The sequence below is a fragment of the Myotis nattereri genome (assembly GCF_964212035.1).
Source record: "Myotis nattereri genome assembly, chromosome: 20".
Taxonomy (NCBI): Eukaryota; Metazoa; Chordata; class Mammalia; order Chiroptera; family Vespertilionidae; genus Myotis; species Myotis nattereri.
This window is the reverse complement of record NC_138096.1, coordinates 2767635-2788060: the sequence shown is the minus strand read 5'-3', so window position 1 is coordinate 2788060 and position 20426 is coordinate 2767635. Positions and strand designations below refer to the sequence as shown.

At 48.2% G+C, this 20426-nt stretch overlaps 1 protein-coding gene across 1 annotated transcript; it reads right to left on the bottom strand.

Moving 5' to 3' along the window:
- Window positions 1-1163: 1163 nt before the first annotated feature.
- FH (fumarate hydratase) lies at window positions 1164-18541 on the bottom strand. The gene is made up of 10 exons (XM_081114538.1): window positions 18342-18541; window positions 16514-16648; window positions 12404-12514; window positions 10425-10601; window positions 8897-9079; window positions 8442-8607; window positions 6487-6690; window positions 4948-5075; window positions 2838-2991; window positions 1164-1348 (listed from the first exon to the last, which is right to left on the bottom strand). Exons 1-10 carry the CDS (start codon window positions 18471-18473, stop codon window positions 1206-1208), a joined length of 1533 nt encoding a protein of 510 aa, XP_080970664.1. The 5' UTR covers window positions 18474-18541; the 3' UTR covers window positions 1164-1205.
- Window positions 18542-20426: the final 1885 nt, after the last annotated feature.

Below are 20426 nucleotides of genomic sequence, written 5' to 3'. Positions count from 1 at the left end.
CTTCTGTTTAGACTTTTCAACGGTTTGCAATGCTCAACTAATGCAAATGACTGACTACTCAACCACCGTTTAGTGTCTGTCTATCTCCTTCCCAGGAAAGCTTAGTTCCTGTGAGTTTCCTATTTCAATAAGGGACTGCTCCAGGTAAGCTTTCGATGTTTTCCAGCCCTGTGGGTCTGTTGTGTAAATGCCTATCAAGGCTTACATTCAATGAGTGGACTTAGCCGTCCTGAAGGATAATCTGCCCGATCCCCATTCATCATGCCGCCGAAAAGAAAATTGAATTGTAAAGCCATACCATCTAAATGGCAGGTCCCTGACAGCTGAAGTATTTTTATGCATCTGGGGATAGCACGATAACAGGGCAGCTGAGCTTTGCTAGATTTGGAAATCTACTTTAAAATAAATTTGCGTTTAAAATGTGGGTAATAATTCAACGTGAAGATTAAGCCAGCTTCTTCCTAGTGTGTCCATTTCTTCCCATTCCCTGCTCCCCGCCCGCCGCCACAGTAAGGTTTTGTGACTAAGACTGGTGCCACCAGAATGTTTTGGGGACAGAATGATAGTCCAATGACTCATCGGGCACCAGAAAAGGAAAATATTCAAGAATTTTGACATCACTGGCATTTGAAGTATTGCCATGCTGTGAATCTCTTCCTAAAAATAAGGACGATAAAATAACTTTGTTCACTCATAAAAGCCACAAACCCAAACAAGTGTGACATAATACAGAGCAAATGATAATTACCTAAAGGATGATCGGGGTTACTCAGAAAAACCCCAACATTCACCAACCACGATTTTCTTGTTAAAAGACACAGTTTCTTCTGGGGTCCATACCCTCGATTAACCCAATTATTGTCCATGAATGTCTTTCTTGGTGGCTGAGACACACAACAGTGTTCGGATGAAAGACTTCTCTTATAAAACATACGAGTGATAAACACAAAATCAGATCCAACTACAATACACATGTCAGTTCACATAAAAGAGTCTATTTTCTTTCATATTTTACACAATTGTTTTATTCGCTTTTTAAATTCATTTTGGACTTTGCACGTCCTGGGTTTTATAAACGGTCCAAACTGCTCCGCTGGAGTCGAGTTCAATAGCAGCTTCTGTCCACACTTACCCAGTTTTGTTTAAAAAACATAAGGAGGCTGTTTCGTGTTTATGTAGCAGATTTTATTATAAATTCACTCAGATCACTTGGGGCCCAGCATGTCCTTGGGCTTCACCCACTCATCGAACTGCTCGGCTGTGAGGTAGCCAAGTTCAATGGCAGTGGCCTTCAAGGTGGACCCATTTTTGTGTGCGGTCTTAGCAATCTTTGCTGCCTTGTCATACCCTGAAGAAAAGCAGAAAGGCAACATAAAGAAGTGAGGGTGGCTTTCTAAAGCAAAGGCCATCATCACTTACTAGACATTGGTGCTACCGTGCTCTTGAGTAATATTTTTTCATCTTAAGAATATTTAACAGTGATTATCCTAATAGTTGTCATTTCTTATATAGAATAAAATCTTTACTTTTCCTATGTAATGCAGACGTAAGCATACTCACTTTCTACAATATTTTTGTTCCTAACTTGAAATTGCCCACTCCCTCAGATGTTTTACGAAGGGCAAAAACAAAAATGCAATATAGCAGTAAGACATGAAAGTGTACATCTGAGGAGTAGAACGTGTGGTTTCAAACATGCTGAACCAGAAAAAGTATCTCTGTATCAGCATCAGCGGGCTCAGTGCTGCAGCACCGCACGGCCAGGCGCTGCAGGGCCCACCAGGCGCTGTGGGGACCAGCCAGGCACTGGGGGGACCAGCCAGGCGCTGTGGGCGACCAGCCAGGCACTGGGGGGGACCAGCCAGGCGCTGTGGGGACCAGCCAGGCACTGGGGGGGGGGGGGGGACCAGCCAGGCGCTGTGGGGACCAGCCAGGGCACTGGGGGGGACCAGCCAGGCGCTGTGGGGACCAGCCAGGCGCTGGGGGGACCGCACTGTGGTCTCAACAGTGCACCGAAGAGTGGCCATCCGATTGGGCCCAGAGCCACCTGGGCAGGCAGATGGGCTCTAACTCTCTAAGGCTGAAATGAAAGCTGGATGCGACACCAAGATCTCAAACCAGCGCTGGGTGGTCAGGGTTCTAGAAGGGTGCTGGCGAGCAGGGAGCGTACATGCCCGACGGCTGCATCCGAACCTGCTCTGACAGGAACTCAGCGCAGCAGGGGAGGGTGGGACGGGGGCTGGCGCGTCATCAGGTCATCAGACCCCCAGAACCCATGGGGCCAGCAGGGGGTTGGATGGGGATCCCTGTGCTCAGCCTGCAACCCAGGTCTACAGCCTGAATCTACATAATGAAGTATTCACAATTCTAGAAGAGGCTTGCAACACCAAAGCCATGGTTCTAGACAAAATAAAGCAGCGAATAACCCTGTTCCTTCTACTGGTAACTTCCTCTTTTTTAACTGGACAAAGCCAACGCGCAGGCCAGCAGGTGGAGAAGGTAGAAAACGGATTCTCTCCCTTTGCTGGTCGCCGGCGCCACCTGGTGGAGAGGCTCCTACCAGCGCCTAGAACACAGGGCACCTGACTCCACTGAGCCGGAAATCAGTTTAACTGCTCCTTCTGAATTGACCACATTTTCAAATAAAATGAATAATCATCGATCAATTTTGGAAAGACTGATACCACAGGTCATATCGAGTGTCTTACAACACACACTCAAATATTCTAGAAGATTCGACTAAACAGTGTCCGAAAGGAACCTGCTGTCTCTGAGCATTTTAAATCGTTTTAGCTCTAATTCTGAACTCAAAATGGCCTCTGCTTCCGTCGCCTTACCTATGTGAGGGTTAAGAGCAGTCACCAGCATCAGGGACTCGTTCATCAGCTTGGCGATCCTGTCTTTGTTGGCCTGGATTCCCACCACACAGTTTTCTGTGAAAGACACGGCCGCGTCCCCCAGCAGCCTGGCCGAGTGCAGCACGTTTTTAATCTACGAGAGGGAGAGAGACTTCGTGAGCCTCGCTATGTTCGTCCAACAACATAGCATCATCTACTGGTTCATAAGAGAACACGGAATCCAGTACACAGACAGCACCCCTACAACCTTTAAGGCACCATCCCCAGGACAATAAATAGGAAAGAAGTAAACATTTGAGGGCACAGAAATCTAAAAGAGGAATAAGTAACAAATGCAAATAACTACAATACAAGCTAGCCTGTGATATTATGGAGCATGGGTATAGAAGGGTAGGGCTCAGAGAAGGGGAATGAGTTCCAGTTGCAGGACTGAAGTCTCATTGGGGGGAGACCGCATAGAGCCGGGGGGAGGGCAGGGGGGAGGGGCCCCTCCCTGCAGAGGGAGCAGAGAAGCAGAGGTCAGAGTTCAGCACGTGTTCGAGGAAATCAGGGAAGTCAGGGCATCCAGCTCTTAATGATCACACGTGTTTTTATGGTTAACGAAACAAATATTCCAGAGTCACTTTAAAATAACCTTTCATACAACATATAAAAAACAGTATAAAATCAATTTGTTTGTTTCAGCATTTTCTTTCTTTCTGGTAACATCCCAACATGTATTAGGATATGTATCCATGTCCTAATTTCTTTCGGTCCTAATTTCCTTTGGTCTAAAACCCCAGGGTCTGAAAATTATACTCTCAACAATGGACTCTAGTAGAAGTCACAGAACTTCAGGATTCATTCACTTGGCGATAATGAGTATGATAGAGCAAATGTTGATTTTCTTGACTTATTTTCTACTAAAGACAAAAGGGATCTTGTTTAAAAGAAAAACAGAGATGAGCATTCATTATTGCCCGGACCTGTATCTGCCAGGCCTGGGGGTCTACTGTTTGCAAAGTGACCTGAAAACAAACTATGGGCCGTCTCCTTCCTATTCCCCTAGAACAGCGGTTCTCAACCTGTGGGTCGCAACCCCTTTGGGGGTCGAACGACCCTTTCAGAGGGGTCGCCTAAGACCATCGGAAAACACATATATAATTACGTATTGTTTTTGTGATTAATCACTATGCTATCATTATGTTCAATTTGTAACAATGACATTGGGGGGTCACCACAACATGAGGAACTGTGTGAAAGGGTCGCGGCATGAGGAAGGTTGCGAACCACTGCCTTAAGCTAAACAGGCAGGACACAGTAAGTATGTGATGAGCACACTGCGTGGGCAAACGTAATGTTGTCATTTGTGCATTCTTATCAAATTAAAAGCAGACTTTGCACAAGACTGTAGACACAGCATTTTACACAAATAAAGGCCTCGGAGGATGCATTATCTGCAGCTGGGGAAAGGAGAGATGATGCCATCCTGTTCCAGCTTCATAAAGAGGAAGAAGTGCTAGGGGGCAGGATGATGTTTGCAAAGCATGCGAAGAGTGAAGCCAGTGAGAGGGAGACTGAGGGGAAGGGAGGGGAGAGGAAATGCTGCAGAGACCAGGGCGAAGGTGGTGCAGGAGGAAGAGCCAGGGAGGTGTGGGCGAAGAGCCTGGAGGTACAGTGACTTCGAGAACAATCAAGCGCCAGGAGTGAGTGTGGCGGGAGGGGCCTTGAGGGTCGTCGCTCCTTTAAAAAGACAGAAAGGGAAGAAGGAAGAAGGCAGCAGCAGCGTGAGGAGCCGGGACTGAGCAGGGCTGTTTAAACTGAGGAGGCTTCTGATTTCTGGCCGCTGGTCCCTCCCCTGGTGAGGGACAAGGAAGAAAATTGTACCCTACCTTCTAGAACTTTTCTATTAAAAAGCAAACCATCGAATTCCTTAGGCTAAAAGTCTCCTCACTGAACATCCAGGATCAACCCTCCAATGGTCATACATACTTGACTTCCAACTGCTGATCAGATCATCAGCTACCTGCTGTGAGATCTATAAAACCTCATGAAAGAAAAACCAAGACAGTTAGCCCTGGGTTCAAACCCTAACGCACAGCTCACTTACCATCATTGGCTTGAAAACGTTCAATTCAAAGTGTCCGTTGCTGCCCCCAACGGTCACAGCGACGTGATTGCCCATGACCTGGGCGGCCACCATGGTCATGGCTTCGCACTGCGTCGGGTTCACCTTGCCTTCAAGAAAACCGCCGGGGGACTCCGGTCAGACACACGCACGGCTTCAAGCCCGTGAAGGTTAGGGTTAGTCAAATAATCCAAACCGGAAGGGAGTCTAACTTCATTAAATGAAGAAAGACATGTAATACAGCAAGGCCCCACCATCAGTGCCGATTTAAGGAAACCAACCAGCCAGAGAAAGGAAGGTGGGTAGCCACACTGAGCCATTCAATGGCTAATGAGTAATGAGTTAAACAGAGTTGAATACATTTCTCTCCATCTGCATGGCTTCCGTTCATTCTAGAACGTTTGCAGATCCAGGCGCTGAATACACAATGGTGAGTAAGAAAGGTGCTACGCACCATCGCAGAACTGGAGGCTAGGGAGAGCGCGCTGGCCATGACAAGAGAGACGAGAGCGCAGGCTGCCATGGGAACACGTATACAAGCGGGACTTCACCACACGCAGGGGCTGCTCAGAGGGTGGTGACACTCACCTGGACTTTTCCTATGCATCACATGACTCTCCAGAACCCTCCTCCTCTGACAAGCTCACGTGTGAACACGGATCCCAGACCCCGCTCATGGATATAAAGCAACGCACTGGGAAGACTGCTGTGACTCTGCGTTTCTCTTTTTGAGGCAATTGCCTTGAATTGGCAATCAGCTGAACTCATGTCATTTTTCAACATGAAATACTTTGAAGTCAGATCTCTTCTCACCCTGTGCTTGCAGAGTTAAAAAGAATCTGCAGTTGGGTCTTTCTTGTTCACCATCAAAAGTCACTTTGTCGGCTTTAGTCCAACCGACAGAGGCCTTTCCGGATCTGATCCTGTCACCTGATGTGGTGCTACCTCAACTCCGTTACCTGCTCCTGGGGTCAGCACATACGCTCTACCTTCACCTCGGCTCAGCAGTCAGCCTGCCACCAGCTATTCCTCCAGCCTCAGGTCCACTCACGAGTCACTCGTAAATGTCCCTGTGCTCCAGCTACGGCCACCTGACGGTCCTGCCACGCTTCTCCGCTGGTTTCCATGAACAGCGTGTGCTTCTGTCAAATGACTTCCCCAAAGCAAGAAACGGAAGGAGGCGTCTGGCACATCCCTTTCCTCCAACCCATGCGGATCCCCCTCCTGCCTGTGCTAAACCCTCCTGGCTCTGGGCTGCGGAAGGCAGAACTATGACGCATCCCCCAGTGTGGGAACCAGTATGCATGCTCCTCACTAAAACGCTTTTCTCCTTCACGATGGAGTGAGGCCCCTGGAGTCCTGATCACAGGTGGCCCCAACGACCATCTGAAACAAGGGTGCCGCCCACACCCCCGTCCATCTTTGAGATCCTGGGATCCCGCACCGGAGGGGATGTGCCCTGAGGACGGGGATGGCCAGTTCTGCGAGGACCAGCGCTGGCGCTCCGGGCGGGGCCGGTACCTGGCATGATGCTGCTGCCCGGCTCGTTCTCCGGCAGGATCAGCTCCCCGAGGCCGGAGCGGGGCCCGGAGCCCAGGAACCGGATGTCATTGGCAATCTTCATCAGGCTGCACGCGGTCGTGTTCATGGCGCCGCTGAGCTCCACCAGCGCATCGTGGGCCGCCAGGGCCTCGAACTTGTTCGGGGCTGTGACGAAAGGCAGGCCTGGAGGAAGAGGGGGTGACAGCCCACATGAGTCAGCAGGCGAAAGGGCGTGATTTCCTAAGGTCAGCAAGTTGAACAGAACACCCAGCACATGAAAACCAGAAACAACAGAAAAACTTCACTTCAGAAAAATAAACAAGTGTATCTTAAGACAAGAGTTTTGTCTACATATCTTCAAAAGGTGCTGAAGGAGTGGAATCAATGATTCCAGCACATTTAAAGGATGAAAAAACGAGTACAAGAAACATCATGAAGAGAGAACTCCACCCACTGCAAACATGTGTGATGCCCGACTACTCGAGGGAAGGTGAGAAGGAGGCAAAAGTCACTCTGCTCAGTCCACGCTCCTTTCCTAGGACAGTCTTCCTCCACCTCAGGCTGTTCTGTTCTCTTCTCCCACCAGGGCCCACCGATCCCCGGAGAAAGAGAGAGCCAAAATGAATGGGACCATCTCGGTCGGTCTGTCCTGTGTTCAAAATTTTGAAGGTCTAGGTATTATAATGCAGTTCTTCTTGGTTAAAAACCAAATGTCTGCTACTAAGCCATCATAAGCATTGTCCAATTATCTCTACCCTACTCCTCTCCTAACACCTGCATCTTAATAAGAATTTTCTGGACATGATAACCTGGCTCCAATACTAGTTACCATTATGGAGAATATAGTGCTCTAAGAGAAGACAGAATTCCAAAGGGCCTTAGTTCAGAGGATTATCACAGCATATGCCACAGGAAAAATCAAGTCTGTCCATCTGGACAACATATTTATCATTCAAAAGAATCTCTCAACCAACAGTTGATTCTGCCTGTTTTCAAAATAAGTATTTGAAACACCTTTCAAGGGTAACAAAGCTGGCACTGGCGGATTTTCACTGCGTGCTGGAGTGACGTCACCAAGAGGGACAGGCTGTCCGTGACTCTGCTCACCTCACCAGAACAGAGCAGCTAACTGTTCAAGCACAAGACACCCTGGCGGATGCTGGGACAAGGGTGAGGCTGACACACCCTGCACCAGAGAACAGACTGCATTAGGGGTGAGAGGAGTGGCCACACGGTGATCTCCCATGAGCCTCTGGTTCCTCCAGCAGGAGGACAACTAGCCCCCCGCACCCCCAGCACTGTAGGTCGCTTTGCTGGAGCCTCTACTCTGACCTCCCACCATGGGATTGCAGGGGACTCTGCAGGGCTCAGCCACCAGAAATCTGACTGTGACGGAGGGGGAAGGAGCTGGCGACAACCAGCACAGATTTTGGCCGACTGGGTTCATACCTACAGCGCCTGGTAACCGCACCCAGTGGCTGTGCTCATCTGTGGAACCAAAGAAGGGGCGCACTCTGACAGGGAACTAGGGGAGCGCAGATGTTCCCGAATGTACAGTGCTGCCAGCCCCAGTCTGGTCTGCCCATGCCCAGGCAAGGAGCGACATCAGTCATAGCCCCCCACCATACAGCACCCCTCCGCCCCTGGGTAGAGTATCTTCCAGGCCATCAGACCAGAAAGGCCGGTGACAACTCCTGGAGGCAGTGCGGCCCAGGGCACTGAAGCCGAGAGGTGGCCAAGAGGTGGCCAAGAGGTGGCGGAGATGGCCGGGCTGAGCTGAGCGCCCGGAGCAGAGCCAGAGGCCTGTTTGGTCAGGAAACCTGGCGTGTGGCTGGCTTGAATGAAGACAACAGAGAGAGACCTCACTGGCCTTAGAACACCTGGGACATACACAGACCAGCAGAAGGAAAGGACTAGAAGTCACATCTCCCGACCTGTGAGCGCGGCCACCTTCGCAGCCACCTTCTCGGCAAAGCCAATTCTCGTGTTCAGCCCGGTCCCCACGGCAGTGCCCCCGGCCGCGAGCTCGTAGATCCGGGGCATGGCAGCCTTTATCCTCGTCATGGCGTATTTCAGCTGCTGGACGTAACCACTGAACTCCTGAAAAGAGAAGGACGCTACGGTGAGAATATATCATTTCCTAATGACGTAAACGTTCCTCCAACTGCACGAAATAGAAGTGGGGGGGAAAGGGGCCACGTGATACTTCCAACAATAAAGGTCTTTTTTAAACAAGATAACTAAGAACCGCTGCTGACTGGTGAATGCAGAACAGCCTGTCTCTGAACAGTTACACACCTGGCCTCGGAGACCCGTGTCACTTGGGGAGGAACCGCTGGCCCTGGGCCCCGCCCCCCAACGTGAATCAAACCTAAGCGCACCCCTCTACCTGCCCAAGAGTGAGCGGGACCGCGTCCTGGGTGTGGGTCCGCCCGATTTTGATGATCTGGGCGAAGTCTCTGGACTTGGCCTCGAGCGCGTCGTGCAGCTTCTGCAGCCCCGGCAGCAGCACCTCGTGGACCTCCACGGCGGCGGCGATGTGCATGGCGGTGGGGAAGGTGTCGTTGGAGCTCTGTGGGCGGATTTCCAGAGACAGGCCGACGGTTAGAGCAGAGGCAACAGCACCGAACTGGAGTAAAAACCTCCCTAAATGGCTACTCGAAACTCAGAAAGGTTCAGTGCCCAAGGCCAAGTCTAAGGTCGCTGAGGGTCAAAGGAGCAGCAGCCTGCTTCCCTGCATGGACTGTGCCAATCCCACCTGCAATGGGCACCTCATCCATCAGCACACCTGCCAGCACGGGATAGAGGCGTCCCGTTCACAGTGACGTGAGGATGGCGACGATACCTGACGGCCACACGGTGCATACAGCCTCTCATCACCATTTCGGCATCAGTGAAACCTCAGGAGACTTCTGAGGTAGGGCACCATTTAAAAAACAGGAAAGCCATCGCCCTCGCCAGGCTGGCTCAGTGGATAAAGCATCGGCCCAAGGACGGAAGGGTCCTGGGTTCGATTCCACTCAAGGGCACGTACCTCAGTTGCAGGCTCAATCCCTGGTCCCAGTTGGGGTGCACGCGGGAGGCAACCAATAGATGTGTTTCTCTCACATCGATGTTTCTCTCTCTGTCTCTCCCTCTCTCTTCCACTCTCTCTAAAAATCAATGGGAAAATATCCTCGGGTGAGGATTAACCAAATAACAAAATAGGAAAGCCAAGCTGTCTAAGAAATCATGTGACTTGCCAACATATTTAGGACTGCAGTTCCCTGGGAGAATGGGTGCTTGCGGGGCTGGGGCAGGGACAATACATGACGAACCAGGAGCATTTCTTAGTGCGAGAAAGTAAATCAGTGGGTGTTTTAAAGGACAAAGTGCCTGCCCGCCACTGTGAAAAGCGACAGAAGACACACGGCCATTACGTGGAGGAGACTAAGGGACTACGATGAATCCCGCAGACAAAAAGGACATCGGCCGAAAACTAGAGCAACCCTAACGCAGTCTGGAGAGAGCAATGTTTATCTCTGAGAGCGGTAAGTGCAGCAGGTTTACACAAAATGCTTAAAATGAAGGGAAGCTGGGAGAGGGTATACAGAAACTCTTTGAAGGACGTTTGCAATTTTTATAAGTTTAAATTATTTCAAAATAAAGAGTGTCAAATATAAACCAAAATAATAAAAACATACATATATACTAAAGTCAGCTGTCCTAAATAATTTTTCCCCTAACAGTGATTTTATGAAGTTTAAGACATTTGACCCGAGATTCCTGAAAGCCATAAGAACATCTCAGAAGTCCTTTCCATTACAGAATGTAAGCAGATGAACCTCCTTGTCCAAAAGCCAGCACCTGCTTGATAGGACGAATCTCAGGTGCCCTTTACCGTTTCCAACACAGAAAAGACGCGAGGAAATACTGACCTGGCTCTTATTGACATGGTCATTGGGGTGCACAGGTTTCTTGCTGCCGAGCTCGCCTCCCAGCATCTCGATGGCTCTGTTGCTAATGACCTCGTTTACATTCATGTTCGTCTGGGTCCCGGACCCAGTCTGCCACACCACGAGGGGGAAGTGGTCATTCAACTTCCCTTCGGCTACCTGCAGATCAGAAGGTCACAGAAGGGATTGCTTACAGTAAGAACGGCGATACTCACTGAGCCACTGTGCTCAGCTAGGAGTAAGGTGGCAGCGTCTGCAGTGCTAGAGTAAAGATGCTCACTTGACCCTATGCGAGGTGACTTGCCGATGGGACCACACAGCTTGTGGCTGTCCAACCACGGTTACTTTAAAAAGTGAAAGATGAGCCCTGGCCGGTTTGGCTCAGTGGACAGAACGTCGGCCTGTGGACTGAAGGGTACCAGGTTCCATTCCGGTCAAGGGTACATGCCCGGGTTTCGGGCTTGATCCCCAGTAGGGGGTGTGCAGGAGGCAGCCAATCTATGATTCTCTCTCATCACTGATGCTTCTATCTCTCTCTCTTCCTCTCCCTTTCTCTCTGAAATCAATAAAAATATATTTTAAAAAATAAAAATAAATAAGTAAATAAAGTGAAAGATGAACTACTGTGAACCAACTAAACTGAAGCAAAGGCTTCTTTCTTCTATTTCTCCAACTGCCTCCCCCACTAACAGGCAGGCGGGCCACCTGCTCAGGCTGCGAAGGGTTCAGTGTTCAGATGCGTTCCGTGCCGGTGCGAGCAGGACGTCCCACAGACGGACGGTGGGGTCAGCACAACCTAGAGTGACCTGGTGACCTGGAGTGAGTGCACTAATAGCTACGTGAGCGCACAGACGTCCAATGAGTAGCAACTGCCAAGCGCAGAGACGCAGTCCAGATCTGTCCCTATTTTCGTCATAGTTTTATACCTTCAGTGAATGTGCTAGTTTGGGGCCTGCATGCTTTCTAAGACAGTGGGTGCTTAACCTCATCTTCGGGAATGGTTTTAGCTTGGGGAGGGGGGGCAGGAGCGAGGTGGGGGAGTCTCAGGGGGAGAAAGGGAACATCTGTAATACTTTCAACAATAAAGATAAATTTAAAAAAAAAATCAACATGCACTTTAGAAATCTATTTGACCTTAAACAATTGGTTCACTTTAAAACTTTTTTTCCGAGTTTTTATAAAAATAATAGGAGACCAAGATAGAAAATATTGAGAACTAAGAAACGTATGTTAGCCATCACAGTTCCAGCCCTCAGAAATAATGATTATCAGCATTGGCATCTCCTTCCAGGTTCCACTCCAAGCCATGGGAGTATGTATGTATGTATGTAAAAAAAAAACGTTTTCTGTTCATTTTTTCTAAACAAAATTAAGATCATAAAACACATATTTGTTACCTTTTCCCCCACTGCTGCTTATATGGTAGGGTTGTTCTATGATATTCTTTAAAATTTTTTCTACAGCATCACCATATAACTTATTTAAGCAGCTGTTATGGTCGGATACTTTCCAATTTGTTATTGTAAGTGATACTGCAATGAACAACATTATGTATAGTTTTCAAACTGTTATCTTTGCTTCCTTCAGATTATATTATTAGAGGGTTAGTGAAATTACTTTCTCCATACAGATTATCAAATGACAAGTTTTAAAATGAACTGTGTATATATAAAATAGGAAATAAAATATATAAATTTAAACAGTGTCTCTTCAAAGTTTCCTTTAAACTATATAAATTAAAGGAAAAGTCAAGAGAATCAAAAATGAAGGGATACGCTCACACACAAATTTCGCCACCACAGATTAAGCACCAAATTAATATCCTCCCCAAATGATATGCTGCCACCTGCCCTGAGATGCATTCACTCAGACATTCACAGTGCCCCGTCCCCCCGCCAGAGCTCATCGTCCAGTGGGTGACACGGCTCGGGGCCGCTAGGAAAACACACATCACCTCCTACCTCGTCTGCGGCCTTCATGATTGCACTTGCAATCTTTGGATCGAGACCGTAATCCTGGTTTACTTCAGCAGCGGCTCGCTTCAAGATGCCAAAAGCTTTAATAACTGGGATCTAAAATTAATCAGAAAAATATCTCAGATTTGCGACTTTAGTGTGAAAATTTAAGATTATTATTTTATGCAGGTGCAAGAGTTGTACATATAAACACACATATTCACACACATACACTGTACCATTCATCCTACTCTTTATAATACATTATAACATATAAGTGCTTTATTTCATACTAGATGCCCGGTGCACGAATATGTGCACTGGTGGGTCCCTTGGCCTGGCCTGCGGGGATCAGGCTGAAACCAGCTCTCCAACATCCCCCGAGGGGTCCAGGATTGCGAGAGGGCACAGGCCAGGCTGAGGGACCCCACTGGTGCACGATCAGGGCCAGAGAGGGACTGCGGGAGGGCTCTAGGGCATGTCTGGCCCCTCTCGCCAGTCCCGATCAGCTGGACCCCAGCAGCAAGCTAACCTACAAGTCGGATTGTCTGCCCCCAGGTGGTCAGTGCTCGTCATAGCAACTGGTCAAACGGTCGGACACTTAGCATATCAGGCTTTAATTATAAAGGATATGAAAAAAACAAATGGTGCTCAATCATATCACCAGCAATCACCATAATTTTCCCTTGCTGGGTCCCAATCTACCTTATCATTTTTCCTTTCCTCCTCTTAAAAGAAAATAAAGGGCAAATAAAATAAGGGTAGCAAAATGGTCCTGGGAAAACTGGACAGCCACATGCAAAAGATTACACCATACACAAAAATGAACTCAACATGGGTTCAGATTTGAGTGTAAAACCTGAAACCATAAAAGTTCTCAACGAAAACACCTCCAAAAGCAAAGGCAACAAGAAGCAAAATAAACAAGTGGAAATACATCAAACTAAAAAGCTTCCTCCCGGGAAAAGTAAATCATCGACAAAATAAAAAGACAAACCACCAAATGTTAAGAAATACGTGCAAATCACCTATCTAGTAAGGGGTTAATATCTAAAATATACAAAAAAGTCCTACAACTCACAATCCTCAGGGAAATGAGTGGAAAACAACAAAAAACTAAGGAATTAGGCACATGAAACCGAGGCCAAGGAGAATAAACAAGGGGCAAACAGAAAAGGAAACAGAAACAGAATATACTTATTTTGAATCTTAAGAAAATAAAGTAAAACATTAGAAGTGTTTTAGCCAATTGGAACGGAGACAATGGCACACAGGATTAGAAACTTAAAAGCTGAAAAGCCGAAAGTTTGGCTCGGTGGATAGAGCGTCAGCCTGCGGACTGAAGGGTCCAGGTTCGATTCCGGTCAAGGGCATGTACCTGGGTTGTGGGCACATCCCCAGTGGGGGATGTGCAGGAGGCAGCTGATCGATGTTTCTCTCTCATCGATGTTTCTTTTTCCTTTTTTTTTTAAATATATTTTATTGATTTTTTACAGAGAGGAAGGGAGAGAGATAGAGAGTTAGAAACATCGATGAGAGAGAAACATTGATCAGCTGCCTCCTGCACACTCCCCACTGGGGATGTGCCCGCAACCGAGGTACATGCCCTTGACCGGAATCGAACCTGGGACCTTTCAGTCCGCAGGCCGACGCTCTATCCACTGAGCCAAACCGGTTTCGGCGCTCATCGATGTTTCTAACTCTCTCTTTCTCCCCCTTCCTCTCTGTAAAAAATCAATAAAATATATTTAAAAAAAAAAAAGCTGAAAACAAAGGGGAATTTAAATTTCTACCGGCGTTTGGTGGGTTAAACCACTGCCCAAGTCGGAAGGGAATGCTAATGACTCTGGCCATCTGACTGGGGTGATGACCCTGTGTCTGTGGACTCACACAGGGAGGAAGGGGCAGCACAGCGTGCTGCTGCTGCTATTAAAATAAAACGGTGAAGTGTGTCACTGCAGAGAGGAGAGAAGGCTCTCATTATCCTTAATGTACTCCCATTAGAAGTTCATCATCATTTTAAATTGTTTTCCTTCGGACCTCAGGTACAAAGGGTCAGGTTTAATCATACTGCTCAGCTCAAGTGCACACAGTCCGCTTCATAGTTAATAAGGTTCAGGAAGTTAATCCAGATGAAGGTAAATGTGAAAAAAATGGATACCCCAGCGCCCATCGTTTCCAGCCACGTAATCTGAACAGCTGGCCTGTTCCTGCAGCAGCAGCAGCAGCAGCAGCTGAAATCAAGTCCTGCACCTCCAAGCCCCACGCCTCGCTGGCTAAAGCCAGCAAATCAAAACATGAGCCCTGCTTACTTTTATCAGTACGGGTTGGGACCGACCTCCTTAATCCCAGGAGTTGAACTCTAAGACTGACCTCTTTCATCCCGAGAGCTGACTATCTGAGAATGTTTTAGGATCAGTGCCTGCCCCGTGTCACCCACACATGTCATCTGAGCCTGTGTCTGTCTCCCTCACCACGCTGGCTGCAGGTGGCAATAGCAAAGATTTTCTTCCAGAAGATTCAGCTACCTATTGTCAAGCTGTAGGAACCTGTCAAGATCCAGTCTTGAAGGCTTAGGAATGAGCTAACCTATGGAAGCTAAAAGTGCTGTGAAATAAAAGTATATTTAGAAGATAACTGTTTTGTTTTGTTTGTTGTTTTTTTTATATATTTTATTGATTTTTTACAGAGAGGAAGGGAGAGAGATAGAGAGCCAGAAACATCGATGAGAGAGAAACATTGATCAGCCACCTCCTGCACATCTCCCACTGGAGATGTGCCCGCAACCCAGGTACATGCCCTTGACCGGAATCGAACCTGGGACCTTTAAGTCCGCAGGCCGACACTCTATCCACTGAGCCAAACCGGTTTCGGTTAGAAGATAACTGTTAAACATTATCTCATCGGGTGAGCCCTGGTTACTTCTAAGCTACTAAACCAGTGATGGCTAACCTATGAACTCGTTTTTTTGGTTGATTTTTCTTTGTTGAATGGCATTTAAATATATAAAATAAATATCAAAAATATAAGTCTTTGTTTTACTATGGTTGCAAATATCAAAAAATTTCTATATGTGACACAGCACCAGAGTTAAGTTAGGGTTTTTCAAAATGCTGACACGCCGAGCTCAAAAGGTTCGCCATCACTGTTAAACCATCCTGCACTCTGAAGTGACGATTGCTCATACTCCGGTTGGTCTCAGTCGGATATGTGATATATGTAACCAATTCTTTCCACTTTAACATTTCTGAAATCGAGGTGCACCTCACAATCGATGACACGTCCCAACTTTAACTGACAGCCCTTTTCTTTCTTAGTGGTACATGTCGGCGCATCTTCTAACTGATGTCATCTTAGCTTTAATGAAACACGACAGAAAGTGTTCTAATCATTAAATCATTCATGTGGCACTGAACAAATACATATATATTATCCATCAGATGTCAGACATGGTAAAAAATAGTTTTAGGTATTTGTGTAGACCAGCGGTTCTCAACTTGTGGGTCGCGACCCCTTTGGGGGTCGAACAACCCTTTCACAGGGGTCGTCTAAGACCATCCTGTATATCAGATATTTACATTAAGATTCATAACAGTAGCAAAATTACAGTTATGAAGTAGCCACGAAAATCATTTTATGGTTGGGAGTCACCACAACCTGAGGAGCTGTATTAAAGGGCCGCAGCATTAGGAAGCTTGAGAACCACTGGGGTAGACTTTTCTGGGAACTGACACCAAGAGACATAGAAAGTATAATATAGAAAACTCAGTCCCTTTTAAATCAGTTTTTTTAAAACTCAGTGTTAATTAGTAAAATAAATAAATAAAACTTAAGTATTGAAATTAAAAATGCTTAAAAACTATAAAATCCTAGTAAAAATCCAAATAATCTCAGTGGAAATGAAAAGACAAATCATTTAGTTCTATCAAATAAAAATCCAATAATAGTATTGAAAAAGTTCTTTGACAGTTTAATGAAAGAAACACTGTATTGCTCACAAAGGTCTCCAATAATAGCATTTTAACTCTGTAAAATTTTATTCGTGGCATAACGTGACTCGTTTGCACAAAGCCTAGTTCACCCAAAATAAGCCAACATTTCCAAGAGTGCACTTACTGGCATGCGCTCCGTCACACCTCCGATCTTAAAGTTCATTGTCGACCTCACAGTCTGGGCGCCATAATACTTATCATTGGGGACCTTGAGTTCACCAAAAGTATCATATTCTACCCGGAAGGAATTCTGGCTCGCCTAAAGATGGAAGAGAAGACACTGTTACAGCTTGAACATAAATCAGGTATCCAAAGCAATAACATCGTATCAGCTGTACGGGCAAAGAAGCCTTCGTCAGTACCACAGAGACAAAACATTCCATCGTGACTCTCCTTCTACTCCTCTTCAGCTCTTTCCTCGAGAAACTGTTCTCACGCAAATTTATTATTATAGACTAGAGGCCCGATGCACGGAATTCGTGCAGGGGGGCTCAGCCCTCGCATCCCAAGCTGCCTTCGAGGCTGTGCCCACTGGTCATTCCAGAAGGTCGTCCTGGAAGGTTGTTCCGGAAGGTCATTCCGCCATGCAGTGTAATTAGCATATTAGCACTTTATGACATAGGATGTTACAGACATTACAGCATTCACACCCTACACAGATGATAAATACCAAGAAAGCTTTTGAGGGAAAAACAATCTCTTCCAATTCAGCAGCATGCCTATTAGTGGTCAAGCTTTGGCCAATCCAATGTTCTTAGGGTCCTGCTTACTTTACTAGGAACTTTACAAAATGGTCTAAAAGTTACTCAGGTTGTAACCTTTTAGAATGAAGAAACCCTTTGGGAATATAGAGCTAGGGCAGGCAGCCAGCCTGGGTGCACAGCATGGCCCCTCCCACGCACACGCAGGCACTGGAACTATTTATTAGCCCAGGAGTTCCAGGGGGTACACAAAGCACCCTGACTTTGTCCTTTATGGGCCAGAGATGTCTTGGCCTTGGAAACACCCACCACCAAGGAAGCATTTACAGTATTTAACGAGCTCTCGCTCCCGGCCAAACATGGTCCCAGGTGCACTCTTGCGGAGCAGCTGCAAGCATTTCCCTTTTCCCTGCGGACAGGGAGGCACCCTGACACCCGGGCCCAAGTGCGCCCCAACCTGGCGTGGCAGCGCGTGGTTTGCACTCACAGCTCTGGCTGCACACGGGGCGGCCCCGTGGACCGTGCAGAACGGCCGCTCCTCCTAGACGGCCCTTGACCACCCAGACGTCTCCTAACGCGTACACGTGTCCAGGGGTGTTTCACGCACGGACGGAAGGGGACCCTCCAAGGAGCAGAGGGGCCTGTGCAAGCCAGCGTCCCACCCCTGGACCCTGGGGCCTTTCCGCTCCCGAGTGATCGCTCTGGACAAAAAGGACGGATTCGGCTACAAGTGGGGCGTCGGGGTCCCACCAAAACTCGGTGGGGGAACCACCCGCAGCCTCGCGCACCAAACAGGCCATTTCAGATCAGTGCCCGGCCAGCCAGGACCCCTAGACGGGCAGGGCCGGGGGCTGCCCGGTCCCCACACACCGTCCAACCGGCTCAGTCCCGAAGGCGGCATCCCAGGCTGAGGAGGGGGGGGGTAGGCATCCGCACCCGCAGGAAGCGGCCGACGCGGGACACCCCAAAACGCAGGGGCCCGGCCCGCCGTGGGGCGTCCAGAGGGGCCAAGAGCTGCCCCCCCGGCCCCGGAGCTCACCGGGGTGCAGGCTCCCTCCTCGCCCTGGAGGAGGCGCCCGGAGCAGAGGAGACCGGCCCCCCGATACCCCCGCGCGCGGGCACGCAGCCCAGGGCCGGCCTCCGCGGGGATCCCCCCGGGGAATCCTCCCCACCCGCCCGCGGGCGCCCGGGCCGCCGGCCGAGGGCTGAAGGTCACGGCGGGGAGGCCGGGGCGAGGGAGCCCGCGCTCACCATTCGGGCGGCGACCGGGGGCCGGAACGGGAGGGAGGCCGCGCCGCCGAGGCCGGGAGCCGAGGTGGAGGCCGAGGGGGGGACGCGAGCGAGGCGACGCGAGCGCGCGAGGAGCCGGAGTGCGCGGTACATGGTGCCTGGGCGCCCGGGTAGAGCTTCTGAGCGGCCGTGGCCACGCCCCCCGCGCCGGCTGTCACTCCACGCCCAGCCCCCGGGACTCCGCTCTGAGCCAATCGAAATCCGAAAACCGATCGCGTGGGGGCGTGGCTAATCCTGAATGGCCATAAAAGAGAAAGAGGGCGGGCTGAACTGCCTCGACGAGCAGATGTTTGAAGCCCTCGGCTTCATGGGAAACCAGCTCGAAGGGGATCATGGGAAATGGAGTTCGGGTTAGTCCTTGAAGCAGGTTGCTTGCTGTGTGTGGCTGCTGCAAGCGAGAGAATTAGCTAATGAGTCATCAGTTAGTGCTTGGTTGGCGAAATATCCTGGAAAGAAATGTTTATTGATTCATTTTTTTTAATCATGTAATCGCTCATTGCATGTTCTTTGTATTGGAGGTTTTTTTTTTAAAATTTTTCATTACTTCCAGATTACATCTTACATGTAGAAATTTTGGAAAGCTTTCTGCCTGCCCTAGCTGGTTCGGCTCAGTGGATAGAGTGTGGACTCCCAGACTGAAGGGTCCCGGGTTCGATTTGGGTCAAGGGCGTGCACTTCTGTTGCAGGCTCTATCCCAGGCTCTAGCTCTGGTTCAGGGCCCCGCGGGAGGCAAGCAATCCATGTGTCTCTCTCACATCCATGTTTCTCTCTCTGTCTCTTCCCCTCCATTCCACTCTCTCTAAAAATCAATCGAAAAATATCCTCGGGTGAGGATTTCAATAAAAGCTTTCTGCCTTTGTCCCCCATTTGGTCGTTCTCCAAAAGAAGCTTGTGTATTCTGTGACGTGTTAGTTAAACAGTCCGTTTGCATTGCCTATATTGTCTTCATTAATCATTTTTAATAATCATCACTTGGCACTGAAAAAGGGAATGGGAATGCTTTTCAATCAGTGGTTGCCACTGGACATCTTCTTTTGCAGATGCAACCTTGTACCTCTGCGAAATAACATTTGTATTTTGCTTAGAGGCGTGTGGGGGCCTTTCCACTTTGAACTTTGTCTGATGACAGTTATTGACGTTGCTTTTTTCATGTTGATTTTTGGGTGGTTTGTCCATGTGTCCCTTTTACTTTGCTTTCTGTTCAAGTTGTGGGACTTGATGTCCTGCCATGAGGGCCAAAGAAAAAAGGCAATGGTTTTCTCTTCCTTCTCTCTCTTCTAAATCTCATTTCAGAGAGGAAGAGAGAGGGAGAGAGAGATAGAAACATCAATGATGAGAGAGAATCATGGATCGGCTGCCTCCTGCACGCCCCTTACTGGGGATCGAGCCCACAACTTGGGCATGTGTCTTTGACTGGAATCAAACCTGGGACGTTTCCGTCCACAGGCCGATGCTCTATCCACTGAGCCAAACCAGCCAGGGCCATTCATAGTTTTCAATACCATTTCTATGTTGATGTGCTGATGACTTCAAACTTATTTTTCCAGCCCTGACTTCTCCTCTATGTTCCAAATTCATATATCCAACTGTATGTTGAGTATATATATTTTAATTACCTAACTCAATATTCGTATCTCAAACTTAATATATCCCAGAGGATAAATCTCAATTACCACCTCCATACCATTATTTCACATGCAGTATGTGGTACCACCAGTTACTTAAGCTAGAAACCCGGGCCAGGGGGAGGGTGTCTTTGATTCCTGAATTCTCCCCCCATTCCCCAACACCTGCATACACTATGCCCAATTCTCCAACAAAGCCTCGCTACTCTACTTCTGGAGTCCATCTACTTTTTTCCCCTTCACGTCCACTAATATTTATTTGTTCTTCAAATAAGTAAGTCAGGTTTCATAACAACAGTAAATTTCATATAATGGTGAACGCAATAAAAAGAAATAAACAGGAACCTATTTAGAGAATGAGGGGATAGCATCTTCTTTTTTATAGACTTTTATCAGAGTGTTTTTTTTAAATATTTTTTTT

What these genes read in the sequence shown, in the direction of transcription:
- FH (XM_081114538.1), bottom strand. Translation starts at nt 18,473, where the DNA reads ATGTACCGCGCACTCCGGCTCCTCGCGCGCTCGCGTCGCCTCGCTCGC. An exon ending in TCATGAAGGCCGCAGACGAG is followed by an intron (nt 10,602 to 12,403) that starts GTAGGAGGTGAT and finishes TCTGATCTGCAG; the next exon opens with GTAGCCGAAGGGAAGTTGAA. An exon ending in ACCATGTCAATAAGAGCCAG is followed by an intron (nt 9,080 to 10,424) that starts GTCAGTATTTCC and finishes ATCCGCCCACAG; the next exon opens with AGCTCCAACGACACCTTCCC.